Genomic DNA, 27,999 nt, shown 5'->3' on the forward strand with positions numbered 1-27,999 from the left:
CAGGCCTGACGTCAGCTGTGAGCCCAGAAGTTGGAAAAATGAATAAAAAATTAAAAACAAATGGGAGAAATTTTTTTTAAAAATCCTCTCATTCACGCTGCCGCCGTTTGGCCGGCTTCACGTCAGAAGGCCCATGCGAGTGAGTTTGGCCGACAGGAAGGAGTGCAGGACGAACACCACCGGCTTTGGACCCGAGTGGAGGTCAAACACCTGCAGGACGGAGGGAGGGAGGAAGTTAGAGAAAGGACAGGAGGAAGAAGAAGAAAAGATATCCAACTTTTTCACTTTGATTTGTTCCTCAACACTTTTATGGATAATGCAGTGGTATCTGAAAGGGTCTGTCAGCAGGTACGTCATAATTGATTTGAATTTGATTGCTGGATTCCCACCAGAAAACTCTGTGGCATCCACCCGCCTTACTGCATGCTGTGTGGCACAGCTGGCACAGCTGTGCGGTGTAGGTCGGTGTGGGAGAACGTTTCTGAGTTCTCTGGTCGTCCAAACTCTTTGAGGCTGAAACAGTTTGGATTTCGGTCAGCAGGCACTAAGATGAAAGCTCCATGTGAGCTTTTCCCCGTTACTTAATTTCCTGTTTGATGTTGAGGAAGTGATAACTGCTGTTTGATGCTTTTTCAAAGCATATTTTGCATATTTTAAATGTGCATATTTTGTAATGTATAGGTAAGTGATCTTTGACAGGTTTCTGATAAATTACCTAACTATGAATGCAGCACCAACTGTGTTAGTTTGTGTTCTTGTTGACATTATGGTTCTGACTTGTGTTTTTTCTTTTCTTTTGCATGAAGAGCAGTCTGGTGTTTCAGCACCGACTGTATAAAACGCGGGCGCAGCTTCTGCGTCGGGAAAACGAGGCCAATGTGGAGGTGCCCTAAACCTGCATTCCACCTGAGGGCCACCAGATGGCGATAGCTGTGGTTGGAAAGGTCCTACAGAAGTCTTCGGGAAAAGGCTCCCTAAACACTTTCCTGAAGAGTTTATGGACTCAATCATTTTTGGTCAGATTGAATTAAAAAATTAATTCAATTCTGCAAATATTGGTCAAACTGTTGTTTCAAATAAAGAGGATTATCTGTGGTCTGCTCATTGGCTAATGACACGACAGGTGAGTTGTTAGTCAGACCCCCCACATCCAATTTTTTAAATCAAGATGTGACAGCAGAAATGTCGAGGCCTCAGCACAGACTCTGGAAACCGACGGCCATCTTTGATACGTCTGTGTTTCAACACGAGCCCAAAGCTGTGTTAAAGCTGAGATTTAGGAATGTTTTTCACACTCTCAGGTTTAAAAAGGTATTCCACTAAAAATGCACCGATGAACTGATGAGTTACAAACGGACTCTGTAGCGCTGGCAGAGAAATGACCTCCACGACTCACCATTTCTCCCTCCGGACCTCCGAAGTCAAGGTACAGGTTGCGTATTCCATCGTCGGCAGACATTTTAAGCTTCTCGTAGGGGTATCTGTACAGCACGGCCCCCCCGCTCGGGTCGGCTGGCTCCCTCGTCACAGTGAAGCCTTTTTCATAGTGTAGCGTCAGCCTAACTTCCTGTCTGTTCAATGTGCAACCTAGCAGAGAGGGCGACAGGGAAAGTGCTCAGAAAAGCTGGTGCACAGGTGAGTCATATTACATGTATATTATGGCAAAGCTAAAAGTAATAGTTAAATGACTAAAACTGATAACAGGCAACTTAGAAACAGATGAAATAACTGAAAGTCTGCATAAATGGTTGCTAAGCTACAAACCAGCTGATACATGGCTAAAACTGAATTATTTATACATATAAATGAATATCAAGCTATCAAACTGTATGAATTCAAACTTATTGTAACAAATCCACTCTTACGATAACAGCTGGAACCCAAAGACGAGTGTATGTTTTATATAAAAATGCAGGCGGCCTGCTGCAGCATGACTGTGAGGTCATCTGATCCCAGAGCATTTCCATGTGCGTTACTGTAACGTGAATGGCCCGAATGTTCCTGCACAACTGTGTGTTTGTGTAGCAGCGGGACAGGGGGGGGGGGGGGGGGGGGGGGCAGCCAACTATTGTTCTGCACAGAGTGGAAACATTCCCCCTCTGCTGGCTCCATTGCTGCTGTTCCTACACAGAGCTGCAGCACACTGTGGTGAGCCAGCTGCTGTCAGACGCTTCCTGTCACAGTCCAAGTACTCAGGTCTACGGACAGGAAATATTTCATCTGTGTTTACATGGAGGAAAAAAAAAAAAAGCTGATGTGCAAGTGTTAGAAATGGTTTGACTAATATTTTCTGAATTTCCTCTGAACATTTACTTGTAAGGACGATGATTGCATGAACAAAGGTGAACCCACATCCTCTCCTTTAAGATCTGCTTACAACACGCCTCTGCTAACCTGTGTCTACCAACACACCTACACAGTGCATAAACCCGAGCACATACATCCAAACACGCATACACACCATCCAATCCACTTTGTGGTGCTACAATAAAGTGGTTCCTGTGGACACAAAACTATCAACACTTTGGTAAACTTAGAATCAAGATACAGTGTCAGGAAATACCTTTGTAGAAGTAGAAATATACTCAGCAGACACTTTATTTAGCACACCTTTCTAGTACCAGGCTGAAACCCCCGTTTGCCTTCAGAACTCGATTAATTCGTCGTGCATCAGGTTGCTGCTGTGTGATTGGCTCGTTAGATCTTCACGTAAATGAGCAGCTGAACAGGTGTACCTAACAAAGTGGCCGCTGAGTGTATATTAGGGTTGTCAAAAAAACAAACTCGAATTTGAGATAATAATCAATACTAAAAATTACAATAGTATCGATAACAACAGCGCTGTCTTGGTCTGACACAACTTCACGCATCCAGCAAGACGTGTAAAGTGTGACTGTTATGAGAACACATCTGGGATCTCATAAAGAACTTCATTTAGGTGAACTTGATACTTGACTAATGTATTTAAATCAGCAAGTGTAAGTTAAACAAAAACAGGAAATTTAGAACACAGATCTTGTTCTTACATTTTAACTCATCTTTTTCAACCAGAGCCCAAAACTTTTATGCTCACAATCAGAAAAATGTCCAATTTGACCTTTAATTTACTTAATCTTGCAAAATAAACAAAAAATGCACTAAAAGTTAAATTTATTCACTTCTTTTGTTTAAACTAAGCTTTCTAGTGAGCAAACTGTTGGCCAAAATTCACAGTTTGGTATCCATCACAGTGTCTGAGTTGTGGTTTGATGTTTTCATCTTTGATCGTGGCCTCCAGGCTATAAACCATAAATTACACCCCCTCACCAATGGAGACTTCCTTAATGATCTCAGCAGCGGTGTGCGTCCCCTGCACGAGGGCTCGCGTCCACGAAGACAGATCCCAGTGGGTCTCCACTCGGAAGACGTGGGACTCGATGCCCCGGCCCGTTCCAGTCCGAGTGGCAAACACCAGGTCTGAACCTTGGCCGGGAGAACTGTGGGCGCTGCCCGAGTGAACCAGCCTGGGGAGAATACAGGCAAAGATAACACTGTCAATGATAGATGGACCCAGAGGAGGGTTCCTGAACTCTGCAGTGACCCAGTTAGTGTCATCTGACTTCACTGAGTCTAACCTTTAGCACATATTAATGATTCTCCAGCTCATCACTGTGTAATATGCTTCTTGTGCTGACCAATACGTTGCAACCACAATGTTGCACCAGCAAATAAAGATCTACTACTTACATCCAACTGTGTGAGGCTTGAGTTTGTCCTGATAAAAAGGACAGATTAACCAAATGAAGGAAGCTAGGACACAATATATTTGTAGGTGTAGCATTAATGCGGTTGTGCTCATTATAAAGAAAAATGGGCACGATGTATTCGGCTGTAACCACAATAACAATCTGGTTTATTCCAACTGGCTTCCAGTTAATATACGGATGATGTTTCTGTGGCTCATGCTAACTTTGCACTCTCCCCCTCACTGAGAGATTTGTGAAAAATAAGTTGTTGCACTGAGTTGAGTTACTTTGAGGTCAGCGACTATAAACTTCCAGATATTTACCACACAATTACAGCTTGTCAGCAGTTACAGGAAAATGCTGAAATGATTCAGTTTCTTTTGACGCTCAGCTGAATATTTACTCATGCTCAGCAGTTCTCATTTTAACGAAAGCAGAAGCATCTGCACCATGAAAGTAACAATTATACCCATTTTATAAATACAAACCAAATTCTGAAAATGTTGGGACGCTTTGTAAAATGAAATTAAAAACAGAATGCAATGACTTTCAAATCTCATAAACCCATATTTTATTCACAATAGAACATGGAAGCATTAACCAGCTCCAAAGGTGTGCCTCAGGGATCCATCTTGGGACCAACCTTGTTTTCCATCTAGATTAATGATGCAGCCAAAGCTGCTGGCAGTTCCCAAATCCATCTGTATGCTGGTGACACCATCCTATACTCAGCCGGCCCTTCACTCCATTCTACAGCATCTACTCTTCAACTCAGCCTCACCTCTGTAGAGCAGTCCCTTCATCTCCTCCTTAACACCAGTAAGACCAAATGCATCATCTCTGGTGGAAAAAATGAGGCCTCCAGCCCCCACCTCCAAGATCAGCTGTGCCAATGCTTTGGAATATGTTAAATCTTACACATACCTAACAAATACAAATACCTCTATCTCTGTCCTTCACCACACATCAATAATCTTCAGATGAAAGTCAAAGCCAGACTAGCTTTCCTCTTCCTTCACTCATGCTGCCAAGCACGCTCTCATCAAGATGACAATACTCTCAATTCTGGACTACGGCGACATCATCTACAAAATGGCATCAAGCACTGCTCTCAAAAACCTGGACTTCATCACTCAGCCATCCACTTTGCCACTAATGCCTCTATAAACCGGTGGGCTGGCCCTCCCTTCAAACCCAGCGGCTCCATCACTGGTTTCACTTCATCTATAAGACAATCCTGGCCAAGACACCACCTTATCTGTCATCTCTTCTTCACGTAGCCCATAATAAATATCATACAAGGTCAAGTGAATACATCAAGCTCACCATCTCTAATACCGCTACTATTTTTGGCTGCAACTCCTTTTGCTTTGCAGCAGCAAACAACTGAAACACTTTACAAAACTCCCTCAAACGTGCAGCTTTAACACCTCTCAGTACTTTCAAACTTCAGCTTGAACAGATTATAGTTGATTGTTGCTCTTGCTGATCACCCCGGCTCTCACACACACACACACACACACACACACACACACACACACACACACACACACACACACACACACACACACACAAATGTTCAAACTGAGAAAATGTAACATTTTAAGAAAAAGATAAAGTCATACTGAAATATGTATCAGAAATGTTGAGTTCAGCATCGGGACTCTTTAAAAAAAACTATTTTAAAATCAATTTCTCCAACTGATGTGATACGGCACACTTATTTATTATTATGTTAATATATTATACAGCATATGTACTTCTTACTGTCTATGGCAGAATACAAGAAATATTCAAGCCTTTTTAAAAGGTCTCTTTAAGGCTTTGCGAGACTTTTAAAGACCTGCAGATCTGATAAAATATGGCAACGGTGAAAATGTTTTTTACAGTTTGAACAGAGATTGAAAGTTTGAAAGCAGAGCAGGGAGGCAGGATCTGAATGCAGAGCCACTCCGGCCGTCTTTACCTGGTGGCGAGCAGCGGGTGTGTGAGCAGAGGCAGGGACCAGGACTCTCTGCTCCACGGCACCGACTCAAACAGCAGGATGTCCTTCTCGGTCAGCGCCATGACCACCGGCCTGAACTGCTGCCGACCACCTTCCAGCTGGACCTAAAGAAGAACGTGGAGAAGAGGCGGAGGTGCTGAGATTTGTTTTGCTTCCACTGACTTTTCTCCAATCCAGCTGCTTTTAGTCCCAGGTCTGCCTCTACAGACCACACAATAAAGCAGGCTTGTGCTGACTATCGCAAAAAGAAAATATCTTAATAATCAAGAGAGTAAAGTTTTAATGACGTTTCCGAGAATAAAAATTTGACAAATTAGATCAATTAAAGTGATGATTAAGTGTATGATGGGGTTTGTTAGAGGGACATAAAGGAATTCCACCAGATTCAACATTCCAGGTAAAAAGACCCCAGTCAGGGCTCAAACCTGGAACCTCCTTGGTGTGAAGCAACACTGCTATAGCTATTGCATCACCGTGCTGCCCCAGAGTGGAGTGGGGGTATAGTTTACAGGGTACAGATGTAGCACGGGAGTTAACAATCTGACCCGATTTTTCTTCTCACAACATGGTAAAAATAGGTCAGTGTGTTCATCTGAATCATTACTGAGTTTTCACAGCGAAAAGCAACGGCTCTGCAGGATATAACGTAACACAAGGGAAACTTTTATCTGCGTTTCCTGTTTGAGCCAGGTCAAGATAAAAACATCTGTGTGTGGGCATTTCATCAAGGTGAAGACGCTGTTCCTGTGTGTGATGAAGTGTCGCCCTGCCGTCAGCGGGCATGTGGAGGTTTAGGAGCAACACGCTCTTCCTGTGTGGCGTTTCAGGTATTACGCTGGAACAGAAGTGCCACCCTCTCTGTCTGAGCGTGACGTACGAGTAACGAAAAACCACAGATGCAATTTCCTTCTGAGAGCAGCTTGTGCTCAAACTCCATTCATCAGAAGTGAAAACACGCTGGAGTTCCATTTTACCACGTAGACGTGCTGATAGTGAGTAAAAAATGTTCAAAGTTCGATTCTCCTCATATTAGCTTCTCTTCACAGGTTCCCCATTAATTCCAGAATTGAATTTAAAATATTCATCCTCTTATACAAAGTCCTGACTGATCTTAAAGACAGTATCATATCAGCCCAGCAGAGCACTTTGCCACCAGGGTGCAGGCTTATCTGAGATTCCCACAGGAGGCAGAGCCTTCAGCCATCAGGCTCCTCTCCTGTGGACCCAGATCCCAGAGTGGGTTCAGGAGACAGACACCCCCTCTGGATGATTTCCTTTTGGATAATGCTTATAGTTTGGACCCTGAACCACCCCTTTACCTATGCTGACGGTTTCACACTGCTGGGGACTTCCCATGATGCACAGAGCACTACTTCTCCTTTGCATGCCTCTGTTGTCTACCCTCTCGTGCGGGTTGTGTGTTGTTCTGTTTACTGTGCGTGGTCACTGTATGTTCTTCTTTTCTTCTTCTCCTCCCTGCTGGAGGTCTCTAGAAGTGCTGGGGCTCTCTCTTTACTCACAGCATAAAGTGCACACACCCATATGTGTTTACAGTGGGTCTCTATAAGCTCTGCTTTAACTTTGCCACCGGATATGAAAATATCCCGGGAAAAACGAAGGCTCGAGTGTGCAACTAAAACAGAAAGAGGACAGCATCTCATATTTCCCCACAGTGGGGCCCCTAAAATGGTGGAACATTTGGAGTAACCATGGAAATTCTGCCCTGCTAAAACTGAAAGTGAAACCTCCGTGGAGAGAGCTCTCTGACAGGAGAGGGTTCAAAAACAACACTCCATTACATCCACTAGATCAGTAAGCAACAAAAGCAGCTGAAAATACCTGCTCAGCCAGCCAGCCGATGTGTTTGAGATGGGGGTGTGTGGAGGTTGAGGTCGAGGCCCCCAGGTAGGCGCTGATGTGAGCCAAGGTCTGCGGCAGCAGGGCAGCAATGTTGGTGTGGATGGCAGTGAACCAGGTGTTGGCGGTGGGGCCGTCTTTACAGCGCAGCACCACCGTGTGCTGGCCGTCCGGGGAATGGAGCTCCAGCAGTCTGAATGAGACGAAGAAGGAAAGAGAGCCTGTATCAGGAGGAGCACACTTAAATAATTATGGCAACAATTAAAGGTCAAAATTACCAAAAAATTACCCTTCTAGTGGGTGATATTTACAATGAAGTTACAGTCAATCGTCTCAGTAAATATTCATTTAACTGCTGCATGCTGCAGCCTATAGCTTTTACCTGCAGTGGTCACTCCTTAGTTTTGTGTTTCAAACTGATGATTCAGAAATCCAACTCACTCCACGCTATAAAAATCCACCCACTCCACAGTGACACCCACAAAAGCGTTTCTAGCTGATTTCCACAAAATAAAGCAGCTGAGGGGCTCGCTGTTTATCTCAGCAACAACTAAACTAGAACTCTTCAAATTCAGTTTATTATTTCCCCCCTGCGCATTTCCCTGCTAAGGCCTTTAGGGATCACTAAAAACTTAAACAATGTTGGACAGCAGCATAACGTGGCTGAAGGTGCAAGCTGCTTTACAACCCACCTCCACCCCGGCTCCTCCTTTTCACATCGTAGCCACCCTGATCAATATCATATCTGCTGTTATTGACGCCTGTTCTGTTCTCGCTGCTGCTTTCCCGATCGCCGGCTTTCCATTTATGCACACGGAAAGGTGTAAAGAGCCATCCTACCAAATATACCTGACAGCAGATGGAGATGTCAGTCTTCATCTGCTGTGAATGTAAATTTTTTATGCTTTATTTGCTTTTATATACCATGGCTGCAGAGTAAACAGCTATCAGCTGTTAGCACTTTTCTGTACAAACTGTGTCCAATCCTTTTCATGCCATTTGACCTGTGTATGAATCCTATGACAGTCAGTATGTTGATGAGGTTTTGAGCTGAGACAACACACGGAGCTCAAACACCAACTCGTCTGTGAACAAACTGCATCTGCTTGGACCAAAAACCTGCTAAATTATTCAACAACAGTGAGAGCACATGGAAAATATAGAATAAACAAACTGCAGTGACAGATGAATAATAGTGACTTCACATGTTGCTCCCAGACAATTTACACTCACCACCACCCCCACCCACTGTGGCAACAATGAGGCAATTCAAAGTTAATGTCCTTTAATATTTGGTAACAGATGCATTCATCTTATTGGATCTTTTCTGTATGAATTCCTTCGGCCTGATGCAGCATTTGTTGTGTTACACTGTGGCGTTGTCGTGCTACTGCCTTTTAGACCTGGTTCAATAACATCAGTGCGACTGACTCGTGGTTTCACTTTGACATTTTTCAGCTCTCAGTGATGACAGAGGCTCATTGTGTCACAGTATCTGTTACCCATACAGCCAAAGGCTCTTCAGTTACAGATGTGCAGCTGTTACTGGCTGAGTTTGGGGATTGAATTTAAAAAAATATCAGCCACAGGCTTGAAGGGTTACGACCGTTTCTGCAGACACTGTTTGTCTGTTGGACCTTTTCTCCTATTTAATGCTTAATAATGTTTCATGTAAACATTGAAAGAAAGATTGGCACCACTGCAAAGTTTATTTATCTCCAACTACACTTACATTATGACTGAAACTTCAGGTTGATATGTAAAAGGTTTGGCAGTAAAGATGCAGTTGGGGGTAACAAAAAAAAAACAAAACCAAAGAAGCACCAAGGACCTTCTTATAGTGCAAATTAATAGCTTATGAGTTGCTAATAATTTTGATAACTGCAATTATGTGACACAAACCTCTCTTTTAATAACCAAGCTGCTTTATGTTAAAGCAACAAAGAATAAAAGAGGCTGTTTCTGTAAATTTTAAAGTGATTAGCTGCTTATTGTTAAACATAATGGTGGATTTAGTCCCACACAATCCTGATTAAAATGCACCAAATGTTCTTCTTATCCCATTTAGAGGCTCAAGGCGTCTTTAATCTGCTTGCTTTTCTCAGGTCCCTCAGCTAGCTGATTTTGTATTAGTTACAGTAAAGAGTGTCTGGGGTGGGGCACGCACGCACACACCTCTGTGAATATAGTGGCAGCTGCTAGGTTACAAACATCCTGCCTAACCCGACTCAGTAATGTCCTTTATAGATGGAACAGGCCTGTCTCAGCATTAGCTTAGCCAAAAACGCAGGTTCATACTGACTCTGGATTTCCTAAGCAGAGAAAACACGTGGAGCAGGTGGATGGAGGCTGCAGAGCTGAGCTCCTTCTGTAGCAATCTAAAGGAAACGCCCTCCGTGGGACATCAGTGAGGCCCAGCAGTACAAAAAGAAGCTGGACAGTGTTCAGAGCTATTTTATAAAAGTGTCTTTATAAAACAAACATTCCAATCTAATGAACACAAGTTAAACACAGGAAATGATTACACACCCAGCCACACCTAACCTCCCACATGCTCAGGTATTTCTCTCCAAAACACACACACACACACACGCGCACACATGCACACACACACACACCTGCTCTCCAGATCTGGCATGGTGAGGTTTCTGCTGATGAAGCACATCTTCAGACTGATGACCTTTCTGTCTTTGGATGAGGAGGAGCTGCTGCTGTGTTTGGGTGACCCCGAGTCCTCGCTGCCGCTGTAGCTGGGCGACTGTGGGCGGATGCCGTCCCACGGCAGGTCGGCCACCAGGGACGGCTTCTTAAACAACGGAGAAACCTCACGGATGTACTTCACTGTGGAGTAGCGAGAAAAGAAGCGAATCAACCAATGATGAAGCAAGATAGCAGGCTTTACTGCTCTTCTTTTAAATCATTTTTACTGCTCAAGATAAAGCAGATATGTTATTGACTTTTTGTTCTAATATATTTTATATGAATCTTGAATCTCGGTGAACTGTGGCACCATTATTTATTTCAAATGTAACACTGAATGCTCCTGAGTGATCAAGAGAAAGTCAAATGAAAGTTATCCCTCATTATCAGATCATTTCGCAGAATGTGTCTTCAGCTAAAGAAGGACGGTGTTGACTGTCTACACATCTCAGCCAAACCCAGTATATGCTGATGGAGGATCTGTGGGAACTGAGCCAATAACAGTCGGTCACTCAGGATAAATGGAGCAGCCGGAAACGCTCGGGCGTGTTTTACAAAAGAAGTCAGCTTTTAATCTGCTTCAGAAAACACTTCTGGGGTCGGTTACGTTTGAACTTTTTAAGCATGCGTGAGGAGTGCTTCATTCAGCCTGAGGTTTGGTCCAGCCTGAGGTTTAAACATACTTAATTACCTAATAGATCATATTCTGGCCAAGAACCCAGAGCTCAACTTTAAAGCACAAAGTGCTCTCCAGTGTGAAATTATCTCAGAAAAACAAGATTCGACTTGGCTGTGCAGCCGTGAGTTTGGCTGTTTGCAATAAAAACCACTTTTTGCTCCAATGTGATGGATTCGCTTTCCAAATTTGGCCATTGCGCCTTCACTTCCCTCTCGCCCCAACTGTACCTTCACTTTTTCTTCTTCAGTTTTATCCTCCTGTGAGAATAAACATTACATTTGCTCAGTGTTCACTCCTGTGCGCGCTCTCGAAGTCCATTTGTGTGCAAAATAAGTGTATGAGTACGAGAACTAAAAGAGAGCGTCTGGGTATGTTGTGTATGTTGGACAATGAGTCGGTCTGCTCTGTATGAAACCTGAGACGAGGCTCTCGGGAGGTGAGGTCACTCTTGAATGTAGACCAGGATATTAGGATTGTGAAGGTATGCAAGCACAACAGAGACCTACAATGGTTCAAGAGAATGTGAACGCCGAGTACTTGCACTCTCAGGGTGCTGGAGAAGATTGGAGAGTAGCTTGGGGGGGACGGGGGGGGGGGCTCGAAATTGTGATGTAAAAATAAATATCCACACACCAGGACAGCTTTAACACTTGAACATTACACACTGACACTGAGAAGCTGTGAAGCCTAAATGGCAACCAGTCAAACCAAGAAAGACGTCTAAAGATGTTTAAAGAATGACACAGTTACAGAGGAAACTCTAAAAGAAATAGCAAGAGAGAAATTTTGCAGCTAAAGGTAACGGTAGCTTAAAATATTTTACCTGAATATTGTGGATGATTGGCTGAAATGTCCAGGTTCTGTCATTGTAAACTAAACTAAAAAAATAAATACAAAAATAACAACCTTGATATTATCTTGCAGTGTCAGTGAAACAGAGAGTGGTGGGGCACAGGAAGCTCGAAACCACTAAAGCAAAGAGCCCGCGTGTGACCCTGAATCAGTCAGTGAGATACAGATTGAGTGATGCGTAGCTGCAAAGCATGCTGCACGCTGACTGTGTACATTACATATGAGTCAGAGCAGAGGGTGGAGTGGGGAGTAACGCTGAGGCGCGACCCAAGACCGGCCATCCAACCACAACACCCACAGCACACACGGTCTGGGGCCATTTCTGCAAACCTAAGTGGTTTGGAGTAAGTAGGGGAGTGTGAAAGCATTCCTGAACGCCAATGTTTATGTGTGAGAGTTCTCGAGAAAAGCACGTCTCTGCTGCAAAGCCCCACTCTCACTCTAATAATCAGATTTGGTGCAGAGATGTTCAGCCAAGATATTTTCCGTCAGCAGACCCGGGCCTCTTTGTGGGTCTGCGTGTTTAGATTTTCACATACGAACATCTCGCCGTGCGTCACCGGGCTGTGATCATCTGTGTAAAGCAACTCAAACTGCTAACAGCAAATAAGTTTCCTTCTTCAAATAGACAGATATAAATAATCAATGATAGCAAACAGGAATTCAATACTAATCCCAAAACCCGAATAAAGTAAAGTTAAACTTTATTAAACTCCTCAAATCCACTGACAGTTCAGCACCAGCATTTGCACAGTTGGTTGGAGCATTTGTAAGCGATCAAGAGAGGACTTTCAGACAACATGCAAAAAACACTGTTTAAGACTGAGAAGCAGATGATGGAAGAAATACCAAAAGCAGAGTGAAGGGAGAGTGGATCAGACTGACTGGCTGTTGATGTGGATGCTGTACCAGTCTGTGGTGCAGAGAGCTGAGCCTGAAGGTGATGTAGTCAGTTTAGCGGTTAATCTACATTCCTACCCTCTCCTATGTCCATGAACTGTAGGCAGTGAAAATGGGCTTCTTCAGGAAGGCGTCTAGGCTCAGCCTTAGCGACAGGATGAGGAGCTCAGTCACTCAGTCTCTCCTCATCCACATCCAAGGAGCCAGCTGAGGTGGTTTGATTATCTGATCACGATGCCTCCTGGACTCAGGTGAGGTGTTTCAGGCATATCCAAATGGGAGGAAGCCCGAGGGCAGGCCAGGACAGACTGATTATGTCTCTTAGCCGGCTCTGAAACACCTCGGCCCAGAAGAGCTGGAGGTGGTGGATGGTGATAGGAAGGTCTGAGCATCTCTGCTTAGACTGCAGCCACCATGAATCGGGCCCAGATAAGCAACAAAGAATGGATTGGTGGAAACTACGTACCCAACAAACAGATATGGGAATAGTCAAATATTCAGATCAGTCCAACTGATCTCTATGATGGAAGGAGGAAAATCTCATAGGTCAAATCCTCATCTGTTAAATGGTGCTGCTGCTTCCTGCTAATGGAAGTTACACACCGGCATCTACTGATGATTTCACTACTGACCAAAGCAGCAGAATGAAGGCAGATTCAGCCAAAGGTGTCAAAACTCACTGGATGAGATTTCATCAGAAAGCCAGCAAAGAGCTTTTCAGCCTGAACAGGTGGAATATCTTCACCTGGCTGAGTCAGACATGATGTCAAGATCAGCAAATCTCAGTTAACTTCATTTACCAATATCTGGTAAAGGTACGGCATGGTTTCCACTGAGCCAAAAGACCAAAGAGTATAAGGACGATTTTCCCTGTCAGTAATAAAAACTCTTCCTCTTGGCTTTTATTCAGTGGTGCAAGAAAAGAAGACCTGAAAGCGAATCTTTCCTTTGCAATAGGAAAGTGTTTCACAATGAGGTCTGCTCTCTGTCAAAGGGTTTATCTTTATCTTCTTTATGAGCGAGCACTGGCGAGCTTCACGTAATAGATCTGCATACATTTTTCCTTTTTCTGAACCTCTAAATATTAAACCTTTCAGTGGATTAGAAGAGCCTGTTGGACAGCTGATGAAACCCACATGATTGTTCCCTTTTTATTCTTTTTTTAAGCTTTGCATTTGTTTCTTAGTTGCTTTTATATATAATAAAGAGCAACAATAACAGATATTTCTGTGGAGACAGTCACAGACAATGCAGAGAGAGAAGCATAAATGTGGCTTGTAGTCTAAAGCACTTTGAGTGTTCAGTAAGATTAGAAAAAGACTATGTAAATGCTAATCCATAATATGAGGAAAGCTTAACCCCAGCATTTTGTTCTGTCTTTAGCACAGCTTAAAAAAAAAAAAAAGTCACACCAGGATAATTTTAGAAGCAGAGCGTGTAATCTGCACAAGATCTTTTATATTGAAAACTGACCAGATTCTCATCCTTGTGCTTCCTGTTCATGCGGCTTCATACAACTTCTATTAAAGATGGACCGGGCATTATTTTATGCAACGCGGCACATAAAGCAGATCCAGCTGTGCCTCGCCAATTCCCGGGGTAACAGTAGCTTATCTCAATGGTTGCAGCACTGAAAGACAGTTTACGCCATTCTCATACGGCAAAGAATGATGTCGCCGATGCCCCGCAAGCTGAGACCCGGTGGGCTGCTGGGCGTGTAATACCTGACGGACACCCTGAAACCAGAACTCTGATCCCACAGGAAGAAACATTGTCCACCAGGATAAACGGTGTTTTCAGGAATCTGGAGTTTTATATTTGAGAGTATTTCATGCTGAATTTAATGAAAGTTAGCCGGATACATTCTCAGACAGAAAAACAGGAGACCTGTTGGCCTGCAGAGCTCCGCTGTTAAAGGTTTTACTTGTACAATATGTGAGAAACTAATCTGGCTGCAGCTCAACCATCACTGAGCTGATAGTTTTGTTTTTTTTTTTATAACAAATTTCAAAAATGTATAAAAAATAAAAAGTGTTGTTATAGTAAAATCAGAGAACAAGTGTGTGAAGATTGATGGGTGTAGTATGCATCTGTGCCTGAATCTGAACACCGGTCACATGGTTCTCGAGTTATGGGCAACGTTAAAGTGTTTGTGGAAATAAAGCTTTGACAATAACTCGACTTTTTTTTCAGAACAGCCGAATAAAAAATGTAAACTCTGTCTGCAGCATCCTGTAGACCTTTGCCTAGTGAGTACTCATGCTAAGCTTCAGAAGAAGGTGGCAATAAATAAGGAAGGAGTAGCAACTGATGTTGAACATCAATGTCTAGTATTTCTTGAAAATTTTAAGAAATACTGAAAATCCATCTCCCCTATTTTGAAGATCCTTACTCAAAGAGTACTTGTACCAAGTTTCAGAATATTTAAATATACCGTAAATGACCGAGGAGCAAATTTAGCAAAAAGTTGACAGATGATGGGCAGACGGATGGATGACGGACAGCTCGGTATCGGCTCAGCTCCACTGACTGTTGTCTGTCATCAACAGCAGAGCTAAAAAAGGTCATACTTGTAGCACTGCAGCTGAGCGAGTTCATAAGAGAGTAATAATAGCTCTAACAAATATATAATAAGGTTGAAAACATCAGCCAAACCTGTATTTGGGCTGCAGCAAACTACCATTTTAATTATTTAGTAACTGTTTTCATATTTAATATAATTTTTTTGATTAAAAAGAACAGACTTTAAGCCCCACAGAGTTTTCCAGAACCGAAGCCAACATCCTTAAAATGCTGGTTTCGACCAACCATCTCTCCAAAAGCCAAAAATATTCAGTTCAGCAGCAAATTCCCAAAATAGTTGTGGTTTAATTCTGTTTTGAGTAATGGTTGCAGCTCTAATCTCCATGCACTTTTGAAATTAAAAAGAAAAACATGCAAATATTAAGGCACGAATAGATGACAATGGAATAGGCCTAAAATCCTGCTCTCCATCTCCATTGTGTGTAATTAAGTTGTTGTCTGGCTGCAGTGAAGCTTGTGAATGCTCTGTTGTGTAATATGTTGGCAGTGTAGGTCACTGTACATCTGCTTCTATTCAGTTTTCTGTGTGTGTGTGTGTGTGTGTGTGTGTGTGTGTGTGTGTGTGTGTGTGTGTGTGTGTGTGTGTGTGTGTGTGTGTGTGTGTGTGTGTGTGTGTTTGGGCTAAATGAAAGGCCTGCGAGCTGCTTTGCTCTTTGATGCAACCGCAGAATTCAGATCCATCATCATTGGATGTTGCGTCTTTTAAAAGCTGAGATGCCACAAACCCTACGAGCTTTCCTTCCTGTGCCGTTTCTACCCGCTGCACGGTCACCGCATTGTTACTCTTGGCCGTAGCCTGATGGAAAATACATATTTCTTTTAGCTGAACATGATGCATGACAACAGATTCAGAGCTTTTTGCATAGTTTTCTGCAGCACTCTGTGCGTGTGGAGTGACTTTATGGTTTTAATCACTAATTCCTAAATCCCACTGAATACAGCGTAAAGTTCATGCTGTAAAATATGGTCCAATTAGAATAAAAGTTTATATTTTAAGGAAAATACTTTGAAGTGTGTAAAACTTTAGCCGAGACAGGAGGTACATTCCCACCAGAGCAGGGGATGCTTTATGGTGCGGATAACTTATGATTAACAGGTCGCTACAATACAAGTCCTGTCCAGTTTCTAAATATCAAGATGGTGATCACAGAAACGCTCAGCTCGGGGCTTCGTAATGTGACTGCACTAACTAATGGGTGATGTCTCTGACTACGCCCATCCCTCATTTAGAGTCCAGGGCAAAGACCAAATCAAGACCACCAAGTCTCACCTCCTGGCAGGGACAGGTGGGTTTTCCAAGGATATGTTACATATTAGAGTAGAGCTCTTTTTAACCAGTCAGTTTCAGATTTCTATTTTCTAGGTTTCCCCTGTTTATCCTGCCAGAAATAATCACCCTTCCTCTTCACAGTCTGCATCTTTCAGATAAAACGCTTTCCTCATTTTCCATCATGGCAGACAGAGTCACTGTTGTCTGTCTGCCTCTGTTTTTGGCACTGTCACATGAACTCGTTAGTGCTGTCAGCCCCGTCACTCAGCTCCACTTCTGCTTTTAATTAGGCCTATGCACAGAGGACTCTCGCCTCTGCTCATGTATCTGTGCGTCTGTATGTTTCTACACTAACGTGTGTGCGGGAAATTCCCCGGAGATGCCGACCAACATCCCCACGAGTCCGGCTCATCTGCCTCCCTTCATACCTCGCTGCCTGCAGGGAAAAAAAAGAATGCACGGAAAATAAAAGTTTAAAAAGATAACGTGTGAAAGAGAAAGAGAGACTGACTCGACACATATTTGGCTGTGGCAATAGCTGTGGAACAAAGCTACCCATAAAACTACTCTTCTTTACCGCACACACAAAAGTAATCATCTCGTGCTATGGCTGAAATAATAGCTTACAGAGCAAGTCACTCAGTCAGACCCCGGCCTCTGGATTTTCCCCCCAAACTGCCCAGAAATTCCCCTCTGTTTTAGCCAGCAAACCTCTCCTCACTCGCTTTTGTCTCATTCTGCTCTTCCTCTCTAAACTCCGTCTCTAGGTTCACTTTCTGTCACTTTTTCCTCCTCATCCTCTCTCTTTCCACACGTCTTTCACAAAGTCCCAGCTTTTCATTCTTAATCTCACTCTGTCTTTCGCCCTCTCTCCCAAACGCTTCCCTCGAGTCTCTCTGCCAGAGACATAATGAGAACAATGTGTCAGAAAGCAGATCCAACAAAGAGTGCGCACACGCGGGTTTCTGTGCACGGCGTTCTCGTCTCCAGAACACGCAGCTGCAGTTACACCGACATGTAGGAATATTTCTACAGCAGGTCTCTCTGTCACATGAGAAGATTTTTACTAGTTAATGTTAATTAGTTACAAACTGACGAGTGGGACAGATTCAGATCAATTCCTGAGTCAAGTCCCAAATCCATGACAGTCCAGGTCAAAGTCCAAATCAAAGTTTAAAAAAGTCAGAAGTCAACAAGTCCAAAGATAAAACCAGCAAATCTCAAGTTAAGATCCCAAAAGTCCCGAAGTCAAGACCATCACGTCACGCTAAGAAGCAGTAAACTCCAAATAAAGTCCAAAGATGGAACCAGCCAAACTTCAGCTAAAAAACAGTGCCAAGACAAGTAACAAGTCAAAACCAGTAAGACACCATTCAAAGTCAAAAGTTAAATAAAGTGAAGTCAAGACTAACAGGTTCCAGGTGCAATCCTCGAGACTACAAAGTCACGTCCCACACTTGGTCCACAAAGTCCGAGTCAGGACCAACGAGTTCTAATTCAAGACCACAAATTCGACCCAAGTAAAAACAAGAAGACCCGAGTCATTATCAGCAAGTTTCAAAATTTAATACCAAACAAGTACCACGGTAAGTCCTCACGTTCTTGGCATTTAAAGAGTAATAATCATATTAAATGGGAAAGCATGGTGGAACAGTGGTTAGCACTGTTGCCTCACCAAGAAGGTCCTGGGTTCAAATCCACCATCTGGCCTTTCTGTGGAGTCTGCATGTTCTCCCAGTGTCTGTGTGGGTTTCCTCCGGGTACTCCGGTTTCCTCCCACAGTCCAAAGACATGGAGTTAGTGGGGTTACATTAATTGGTGATTCTAAATTGCCCATAGGTGTGAATGGTTGTCTGTCTCTTTGTGTTAGCCCTGCAACAGGCTGGCGACCTGTACAGGTGTACCCTGCCTCTCGCCCTATGGCAGCTGGGATAAACCAGCCCCACGGTGACCCTGAATTAGATAAATGGAAGAAAATGGATGGATCTCATTAAACTGTTTTAGTAGAGAGAAAATGAAATTGCTCCTACTTTGCATTAGTATGCATTTTTTGATTTTATTTCATCATCTCTACAATGATAGTTATTGCTTTAATATTTTTTGGTTGCACTTAGTTATTGCAGGTAACACTGCTCTCAGTATGCAGCAGTGATTTATGGTAATACTGGATTTACAGCATTTGTAAAGCAGCGTTATCCATCATGTGATTTGCAGGATATTTAACACACTGGATTAGCCCAAAATATATTCCATTAGGTTATTTTAGCCATAAATGGTTTTCCAATTTATTTTCCATATCAAATGTACAGAGACAATCCCAGCTGTCTAAAGGTCAGTGCATTCAGTGTATGGCATGAAAGTGTATTTTTATCTGTGTCAACTTTTGACCAAGGATAAAGCAGATTATAGACAAAAATAATCACCATTGTTTGCCGTGGTGACCGTTAAAGATTACAAATGTCTACCTGTCATTACCGCAGCAGGGCACAGACTGATGCTGGTTTAGCTGCAGGAGGTTCTTATGGATGTTTGCTGCTGTACCGACGCATTTAATTTTGTAAATCAGTCACACAAATGACAAAAATTTTAAAAATAATCTAACCTTCCTGAAATTTGACCCCTGTTAAAGGAGATGTAAATACTTGGAGAGTATATTGGTACGGGAACCAAACCCTTTGGTCAGAATCTCAGCACTCAGTAAAATGTGTGGCACTTTCAGCTGCTACCTTCTCTCCTAATGCTACAGTCAACAGAGCTTGTGATCTTGTTGCCTCTCAAATGGTTGCTTCAAAGACGGGGACAGGCCTGCGAAGAAAGTTGCTGTCTAACCAGCCAATAAGACAGAGTCAGTCTGCTACCAGTTTACAACTGAATGGGGTCAAGTTGGCACTTACATGCAATCTGTTTGTGATAATCCAGCGATTAACTTTGTCAAACCACAAATCTGTTGCCCTCTAAATACACGGAAATTCACATTAACTGCTTACAGTCAGAGTCCAGCTTCAAAGATTTGAAACAGAAGTTTCTCTACAAATACTGATGTTGCTGCAGGATGGCAATTTAACTACACGTGGCACAGGCTCTTGGCAACCTCGTTTTTTTTATAAACATAATCAGAACACAACCAGTTGGTAACCAGTTAAGTCGAGTCCCCTTTTGCAAAGAGGCATATCGCAGACGAGCTGTCTCATCTGCACTGACTGACTCAGATTACCAACACACTGAAATCAATCTGTCTGCGTTTATAATTTAGATGGCAATTGTTTGCAAACCTTTATAAATCTGTCTGAATGACTGCAGTCAATTCAAGCAGACTACGATTGTTTGGAGGCAGGTTGCTTCCCTCCAGGCGACCTGTGCAACTGCCTTGCAACCACAATTGGTCACCTAGAGGTTGACGGTGTTGCACACTAAACCTCTGGGTGACCAATTGATTGCTGCAACTAGCTGCAAGGGGTGAAAAAAATTTAGTGGTTGTCGTTCCATTTTTACTTTAGTGTAACTGAACCATAAGGGGTCGCCGCAGCGGATGGATTCGCATCTTAGATTTGGCACAGATTTGACGTCGGACGCCCTTCCTGACCCAACCCTCCCAAAATAAATAACTACAAGACAACACAGATCAACCTCCCAAAAACAGACACAAAATGACACAGCAAGAGATCCAAAAACCAAACCCAACAATAAAAGACATCCATAAAAACATAAACTCGCCACGAAGCGACAAAAATGATCAAAAACGATGCCAGATGTGTGCAAAAAGATGCAGAACAACCAGTGAGGCCAAAAGGTCTGAACTACCAAAGTGATGTGAGAATAGACTAAAGAACTATGTTACACAACAAATACACAAAACAACCACAAGGACTCAACGCAACTACAAAGAAACAGAACCTGAACTACAAATCTGAACAACTGCAAAGAGAATCTACAAATAAATCACCACACAATGACTCTAAACTCAAAACTATGGAATCCAAAAGCACCCAAAACAGTCAGGGAGATCCAAAAGGATCAGAAAGAGATGCTAAACAACTGCAGAGAATCCACATCTGCCTTATGTGCAGCAATTTAGCATCACTGTGGAGGTCTTGCTGATGAACAGGAAGGGTAAGGGGCCTTTTGCAAGTCTTACAATGTCAGTCTGTCAGTGCTAATACAAACTTCATGTTAAGGTCATTCATAATTCCCTCGACAGCTGGAAACCAGAGACTTATCCTCAGATTGGTATCAAAGGCAGCAGAGTTCAGAGCCGACAAAGTGGCGGTGGCCTATTTCAGGCAGTGGAGACTCATGCTCCGTGGCAGATCGCACCCACTGAGGACAGTGAACGGACCGTTGGCTGGAAAGAAAAGAACCGCTCCTCGTCAAGGCTGTCCCCGTTTTATCAATGCCCTTTGTGTCTGGGATTCACTTTTTTTTTATTCTATTCAATTAGTCGCACAAAAGGCTCACCCTGCGTCTCCTTCCACCGAGCAGAAGGCTAACCCAATAAGATACAAGGGGCTGCTGCAGCAAGCTTCAACTAATTATTTGGACATACGGGATGCTGTGTCTTCCTGTCAGCTGGTGGGGGGTGTGTGGGGGGATTAATCAGCAGCGTGTCATGTCTGGATTATGCATGTCATGTGTTAAAAGGTCAGGTAATTTCAGCCTGCTTATCGAGAACTCCCTACCTGTGGCCTTGGCGAGCGAATCCAACCTCACGGAGCAAACGGCCTTAACTCTGCAGCACACGACAGTCTGCATGACTAAGAGTGCAAGAGAAGTTCCACTGAGCACAGCCATATTCACCTCTGACAGCGTGCTTGGACAAAATTGGTTCCTGGGGTGCCATTTATCCCCAATGTACATTCATCGAGCACTGTTGGATATATCAGCTCTTCCATAAATTCTACTTTACAAAGCTTCTACAGTTTTCAAAGGTTACAGTGAGTCCAGTGTGCCGCCATCCACTGAGACCTCAACAATATAAAGTAGAATTCTCATCAGTGGGACGACTTTCCCAGAAACTCAGAAACCTAATGGAGAACATCCATCCATCCATCCATCCATCCATCCATCCTCTTCCACTTATCCTGGTCAGGGTCGGGGGGGGGGGGGGGGGGGGGGCTGGAGCCTATTCCAGCCGTCATAGGGCGAGAGGCGGGGTACACCCTGTACATGTCGCCAGCCTGTCGCAGGGCTAACACAGAGAGACAGACAGACAGGGCAATTTAGAAACACCAGTTAACCTAAGCCCAGTAACTGTGAGAGGAAACCCACACAAACACAGGGAGAGAATGCAAACTCCACACAGAGGCCCGGGCCGAGGTGGATTCAAACCCAGACCTGCTCGCTGTGAGGCAACAGTGCTAACCCCCACGCCACTGTGAAATGAACATTTACATGAATTTAAGCCAAAACAAAAAAAAAAACGAATCTATTGCTACTTTATGCACTGCTTTTTTGTTTCCTCTGCTGACTCCAAAACTGGGGTTTGTGTACTGTTCCACACCTAGCTGGCTGACAGGAACAACATGCTTTCTGTTCCTTTTATTAATGAACGCTCATTTCCTGTTAGATATATTTTTATTGTTGGACTCTACTAAAATAGCTTTGCAGGATTCACAGTTAGAATAAATACATCCATCCAGTCTTGATAGCTGGGGATCAGTCCGCCAGGGACTCCGCCCGACACACACTGACCCGACCCCTACAACGCCTCCTGTGGGTGGTGGGCCTACAGGAGGATTTGCGGATTCACAGTTTAAATAAATCCATCCATAATAAATCCATCCATCCAGTCTCGATAAATACTTATTTATCTTATACTGAGCCTCGGTGCAGCCCATCATCATCATCATCATCATCCTCTGAAACAAGCCGTTTTAGCGCCCCCCTCCCTTTAAGCCAACTTTCTTGTGATTGGCTGCCCCTCGTAAACAGAAAGTTTGTGTTCCTGAGATGACCATATTAGGCAAATCCACTGTCTATGATGTCATACAGATCCAAGAGTAGAAAAATTAATTAAATAAATGATCTGGTTGCTTCTTAAAGACTCCAAACCTTTCATACATCTAGGACCACTACAACTACAAGTTCCACTCATTATCGATTATTGATTATATTCCTGCAGTGAAAAATTGCTGTTATACTTATTTACAGTGTTTTCCTACATCAGATTTCCTACTTTATCTGTCAAGCAGTCCAAAACACAACATCATTACAGTTTACCTCCATGTGGCAAAGAAAAGCATCCACACACCTGAAGAACCTGGAAGCATTAAACGTGTTGCATTTCTGTTTAAAAATAACCAAAATGATCATTTAACTACTCACTGATTGACTAATTCCTGCAGTTCTACATCCTCCCACTGCAGTACCAATGATAGAAGTTACATAAAGTGTGCTGGAACATGACATGCTGGAACAGCACGAATCACGCAAGTCGGAGCAGCCAGCACTGACCTTTGCCCTACATACAAACATGCGAGCGGAGGTCAGGAATGTGGGGCTCCTGAGCTAATTGTGAGACCATCTTAGGGGTTTCTGTGTTGTGTACATGGCAGAAAAAGTCTGGAAGCTCGAGCCTCATCCCGGTTGCCTGCCTCTGTGCTCTCGGAGCAGCAGCAGACCCACAAACAGCTCACCGCTGTCAAACTGGCAAACAGTGACAAGCAGCTGACACATTCCTAGAAACAGACATCCCAGTCTGGACTGTAGCAGCATCCGAGACATCTTCCCGCCTGTTGCCCGAGGATGACTACAAATGCTGATTATACCAGATTCCCCCAGTGGTCTGGAAATGGTGAAGATTTCTGTGTGCAGTATTTCTGGAGTTATCAGAAAATCCCGTCACCATGTTCACACAGAGGCCCGGGCTGTTTTTCAGCACAGTGGAGAGATTAAAACAGACCTCATCCTGACTTTAGTGGAAATGTGTCCCTCATTGATTAGTTCCTACAATTCCTGCTCATCAGCATTCACCCGGCATTCATTCCAAACCATTAAACACTGCATTTAGCTGTTCCCAACTTGAAGTTTCCGTACCCCCGAGGCCTCCGAGGGCTGCAATCCATTCTTTTTCCATTTTTTCTAAAGATTGAACAGTTCAACATCAGTGCACTTTAAGCCCTGAATGCATCACGATGGAGTTCTGTGTAGCCACATAATGAGCCAGTAACCAACACATTCTCAGCCCACACCATAAAACCCCCATCTACACACATTATGTTTGCTAAGTCTAAACCGGAGTCACTGCAGACGATCTCAGCTGGCAAATATAATTGCTGCAGATTAATTTCCTGTCAGTTGGTTTTACTGACTCAGCTCTCATTTACTTCCACGTTCGAGCTCTTTTATCTGGAGTTTCGTGGGCGTTCGGGCTCGCTGAAACGTGCGTAGGTTTTAGGAAAGCGTGTCTGCACACCTAACCTTCAGCAGATCTACCTTTTATGGAACCGTAGGTGTGACGAGCATTCTTATAAATAAAAACCTTTCAACAATCTGCTTCCCACATCAGACAGTAGCTGTTATTCATTAAATAAATGCGGTTAAATAAGAAAATACCTTCTGATGGCAGAAGAAAGAAGTGCTGCCATGGGTTGAGCAACCCTGAAGCACCTTCGGGCACTTCGTTTTTAAGCATCATCTAAATCAGCTTTGCTTTAAACGGTTGCTGGGACATAAAATCTGCATGTTTTACTTCTGCTCCACCTTTGCTGTTGCAGATTTTCCCTGCAAATGTATATTCCCGATCCTGCGAGTGCCATGCCTCTCTATTTTTATAATGTACCTGCTGCAGCACACCATCAGGCCTGCCTCAGGCGTACCCCTGGTTCTGCCTGGTGCCACAAGTGTTGATTTCTCGTTAGCTTATCAGCACCACAGGACACTATTTCAGTGGAGTCCATCTACACCAGGATCAGTTTTAGATCATCCTTTTAACCAACTGGTGACAGAATGTCAGGTTATGGTTCTGGTAGACCAACAAATATAAATCCAGTGCATTTACACCCCCCCACTTTGTTTCTGTTCAGCTACTGCTGCCTTTGGCCGTCTGCCTGCAGTCGACAGAGGCCGACAACTGAACACACCAAATGGCCCGTCCTTCTGAAACAAGCATTAAAGATTAAAGACACAAAAGCCTCTCAGAGCCACAGTGTTAGCTGGTAATTCTCTCTAATTCTGAAACAGCGGTCAGCACGTCGTATACGCAGTCATAGAAAACGGGTTTTTATAAAAAAAAGGTTGTTACGTTCTATATGAATAAAAAATAACAGCATCCATTAAATAACACGAAGTATGTACATTGTAAATAAAATAATGAAATAGGCGATAATGTATTTAAGTGACTGCATCTGGGCTTTTGGTTATTAAATAAAAGCAGCATTGTGTTAATTTTGTATTGCTTTTTTATGTGTACAAAACAAAGTTAAAGTAAAAATTGGACTGCACTTACAATGCTGTGCAAAAGTCTTGGGCCACCTCTTTAAATTTTGCATCCAGGGAGCCAGACTTTGAATGTTTTAAAGTGGTCTTCAGCAACAGTTCTCCAGCTTTCTGAAAGTCTTTTAAAGGTTTTCTTTTGGCTGCTTTTTCGCTCATTCTCAGTCCAGTCGTTACACCCAACCATTTCTTTAGATTGTTAAGCCACTTAACACCGACCAGCGTATCATTTAAGAATAAAAAAGGCACCTAACTCAATGGGATGAACCAGTGTTGTGTCCACACACAACAGACAACTTAGCAGACAACCAATTTTAATTTGTATCTTTGGACACTTTATTACTAGCAGCCCGTCACAAAAACATAATTTGTGCCCATTTCTTTACTGTCACAGTTTGACAGGCATAAAATATCCATATTGGATTGGGCTCAACATTATTGAAGCAGTGTGGGAACATCTTCAAAGAGAACAGAAGAAAAAGGCAGAAACATCCAAAGAAGAGCTCTGAATGTCCTTCAAGAAGCCTGGAGAACTTTTCCTGAGGACTTACAGAAATGACAGAAAGCTGCCTCAGAGTTCAGGATGCGCTTACACCAAATATTGACTTTCAAGCTCGCATTGTACAAACTTTGTTTTGGCCTTATATGCTGTATTTTCATGCGTGTTTGCACGTTTCAATAAATCACTGCACATATTTCCCATTTTCCAAACATATAAAGAAATGAGGGGTGGTTCAAGACTTTTGCACAGTACTGTACATGCAAACGTTACACTTCTAAGAAAAAACAAAAGTGTGTCCGTACATCTTTTAATTCAAACTTTTGAAATTACAGATTTACTTCATAACTCATTTTCTTTTCTACCCTCTAATTTATTATATAGCCAGTTTCATTTATCACATTACTTAATTTCCAAATAAAATTGTGCTACATTCTTTTATTGGCTTTTAAATTTTATTTCTACCCCTTACCTTCTTTTATTTGATTACCTGTGTTTAGTACAGACACACGTGACCAGGTGGGCATAAATCAGGACACGTGACAGTAAGAGAGAGCACCAGCTGGTACATCTGTTTATGGTGTTTCTGTAATTTACTCTTTTTTTTCCCTCCAGGCTTTAAAAAGCAGGAACAAGACTGAAAAACTGATCAGCATGTTACACATTATGGACATCTGTGCAGTTTGTTTCACTTTATATTTATATTTTTTATAAGATAGAAGAGATTTAATTGAACCTTTTTCCTGTAAATACACCGATTATTGCACCTTCTCCCACAGACAAATCTCTGCTCTTGTTCACAGTGATTTCTCCTCTTCACTAATCCACAATTGTTCAGAGTACAATGTATCCAACTCTGACTGTGACCACAGCTGTGGTTACATTCCTGTTTACACTAATCAAAGACTCTGTTCTGTTGATATTACTTAAGCCCTGCTCCTCCTCCTCCACGCCTCCTGGTCATAGCCCAACTGGGACTGTGTTTGTTTATGTCTATATTATAATGTGTTATGCAAACAATTATGTGTGGTGAAAGTTACAAGCCCACAGGATGTGTGTGTGGAGAAATCCAAAAAGTTCATGACACTGTGCACCGTGTAGTCACTGGTTTAAAAGAGGGCCAGTGTGCTGATTCAATGAAAAGCATCAGTTACTTCTTCCGTGTAACTGCTGACCTGCTCAGTTTTCTTTTTACCTGCGTGCTCCAACATGTGACGTGTTTCCACAAAAACTGGTTTGAAGCTACTACTCCATGCATGGAAACTGTGCTCCACATTCGCCTTTAGAACATGTGGTGCAATAATAATAAGTCCCAGAGCTAAACTGAAACCTTTGCAAGTACCTGGAGGTGTGCACGGAGGCGTGCAGCCTGACCACAGGAGTCTAATCTCGGCCCTTTCAAAGCCCCGCTCTCGCGTTGGCCAACTTACCCTCCAGCGTGACTTCTTTGCCAGCCTTCTTGAGCGCCTGGACCGCCTGGTCGTGCGTTGCCTCCCGGAGGTCGCTGCCGTTCACCGACAAGATCGCGTCGCCCACCCGGAGAGCCCGACTCTGATCTGCGGCGAGCCCTGGAAAGATCTTGGAGATAAGGATGGGCATCCTGTTCTCACGCCCCCCCTTGATACTGATCCCCAGCCCGCCGGACTCCTGTTTGACAACTCGGACTTTGCGCACAGCTTCCGAGGAGCCGTCCAGGCTGACATGGAAGTCGCTTGGTCTCGACCCGAAGCTGGACCCGGGGCTGCCAAAGTCTGAGCTTGTGCCGTTATTCGGGTATTTCCCAGGGCTGTTCATACTGTAACTGCCGTCATACTGACCCCGACTGGCACCCCCGCGCCCCGGGCTGCCACTGCGCCCCCGACCGCCGTGGTTCTGGTTCTGAAGTTGGTCTTGACCCGAGGAGTGACCGCGGCCGGGGTTGCCGGGACTCGTTCCCGGGTCGTTTCCGTTTGACATGCCATTTCGCAGGCCCGCCGAAGAGTTGCTGTAGTCCCAATGATTGGTCCCCGTTCCGGTTACCTCCGCGTCGGCCGTCAAAGTGAGCGTTTCTCGGGTGAGCTCGGCGGTCACGCGGATCCAGCGGTCGCGGAGCAGAAGGTCCAGTTGTCCGTTTTTGTCTGCTCGGGTCCACACTGCCATTCCGGGACTGTTAGCCTGCTCCGAGGCGGGCCGCTTTCACACTAAACTCATCATCAACTTTTTCCTCTTTTTTCAGAGTGCGCACAAGCAGCGACTAGGCTACACTGGCCCGCATTGACACACCCACTCCCGCCGTGCCTGCAGGCGGAGGTGGAGGGGGGAGACAGGAGGACTCCCACCAAACGGGGAGAGGAAAAGAAAAGAACAACTGGCTGTGATGGGCCAGCTTGTTGTTGAGTTCAGGCTCCGAGGCGCTCCAACTTCCACTGGAAGTTAGCGCGGATGAAACGATTAAACATCCTGTCAACCCTTTCAAAATAAAACCCAGCCGAAGCCCCACCTTCAGCAGCAATAACTTGA

General features: G+C 43.7%; 1 protein-coding gene across 1 annotated transcript; it reads right to left on the reverse strand.

Annotated features, from left to right (window-relative positions):
• sntb2 (syntrophin, beta 2) lies at positions 1-27,906 on the reverse strand. Its single transcript, XM_030731607.1, has 7 exons — positions 26,931-27,906; positions 10,206-10,428; positions 7,570-7,780; positions 5,692-5,834; positions 3,307-3,503; positions 1,397-1,587; positions 1-210 (listed from the first exon to the last, which is right to left on the reverse strand). Exons 1-7 carry the CDS (start codon positions 27,637-27,639, stop codon positions 118-120), a joined length of 1,767 nt encoding a protein of 588 aa, XP_030587467.1. The 5' UTR covers positions 27,640-27,906; the 3' UTR covers positions 1-117.
• Between the last annotated feature and the right edge of the window lie 93 nt (positions 27,907-27,999).

The sequence above is a fragment of the Archocentrus centrarchus genome, chromosome 6 (genome assembly GCF_007364275.1).
Source record: "Archocentrus centrarchus isolate MPI-CPG fArcCen1 chromosome 6, fArcCen1, whole genome shotgun sequence".
In the NCBI taxonomy this organism is placed as follows: domain Eukaryota; kingdom Metazoa; phylum Chordata; class Actinopteri; order Cichliformes; family Cichlidae; genus Archocentrus; species Archocentrus centrarchus.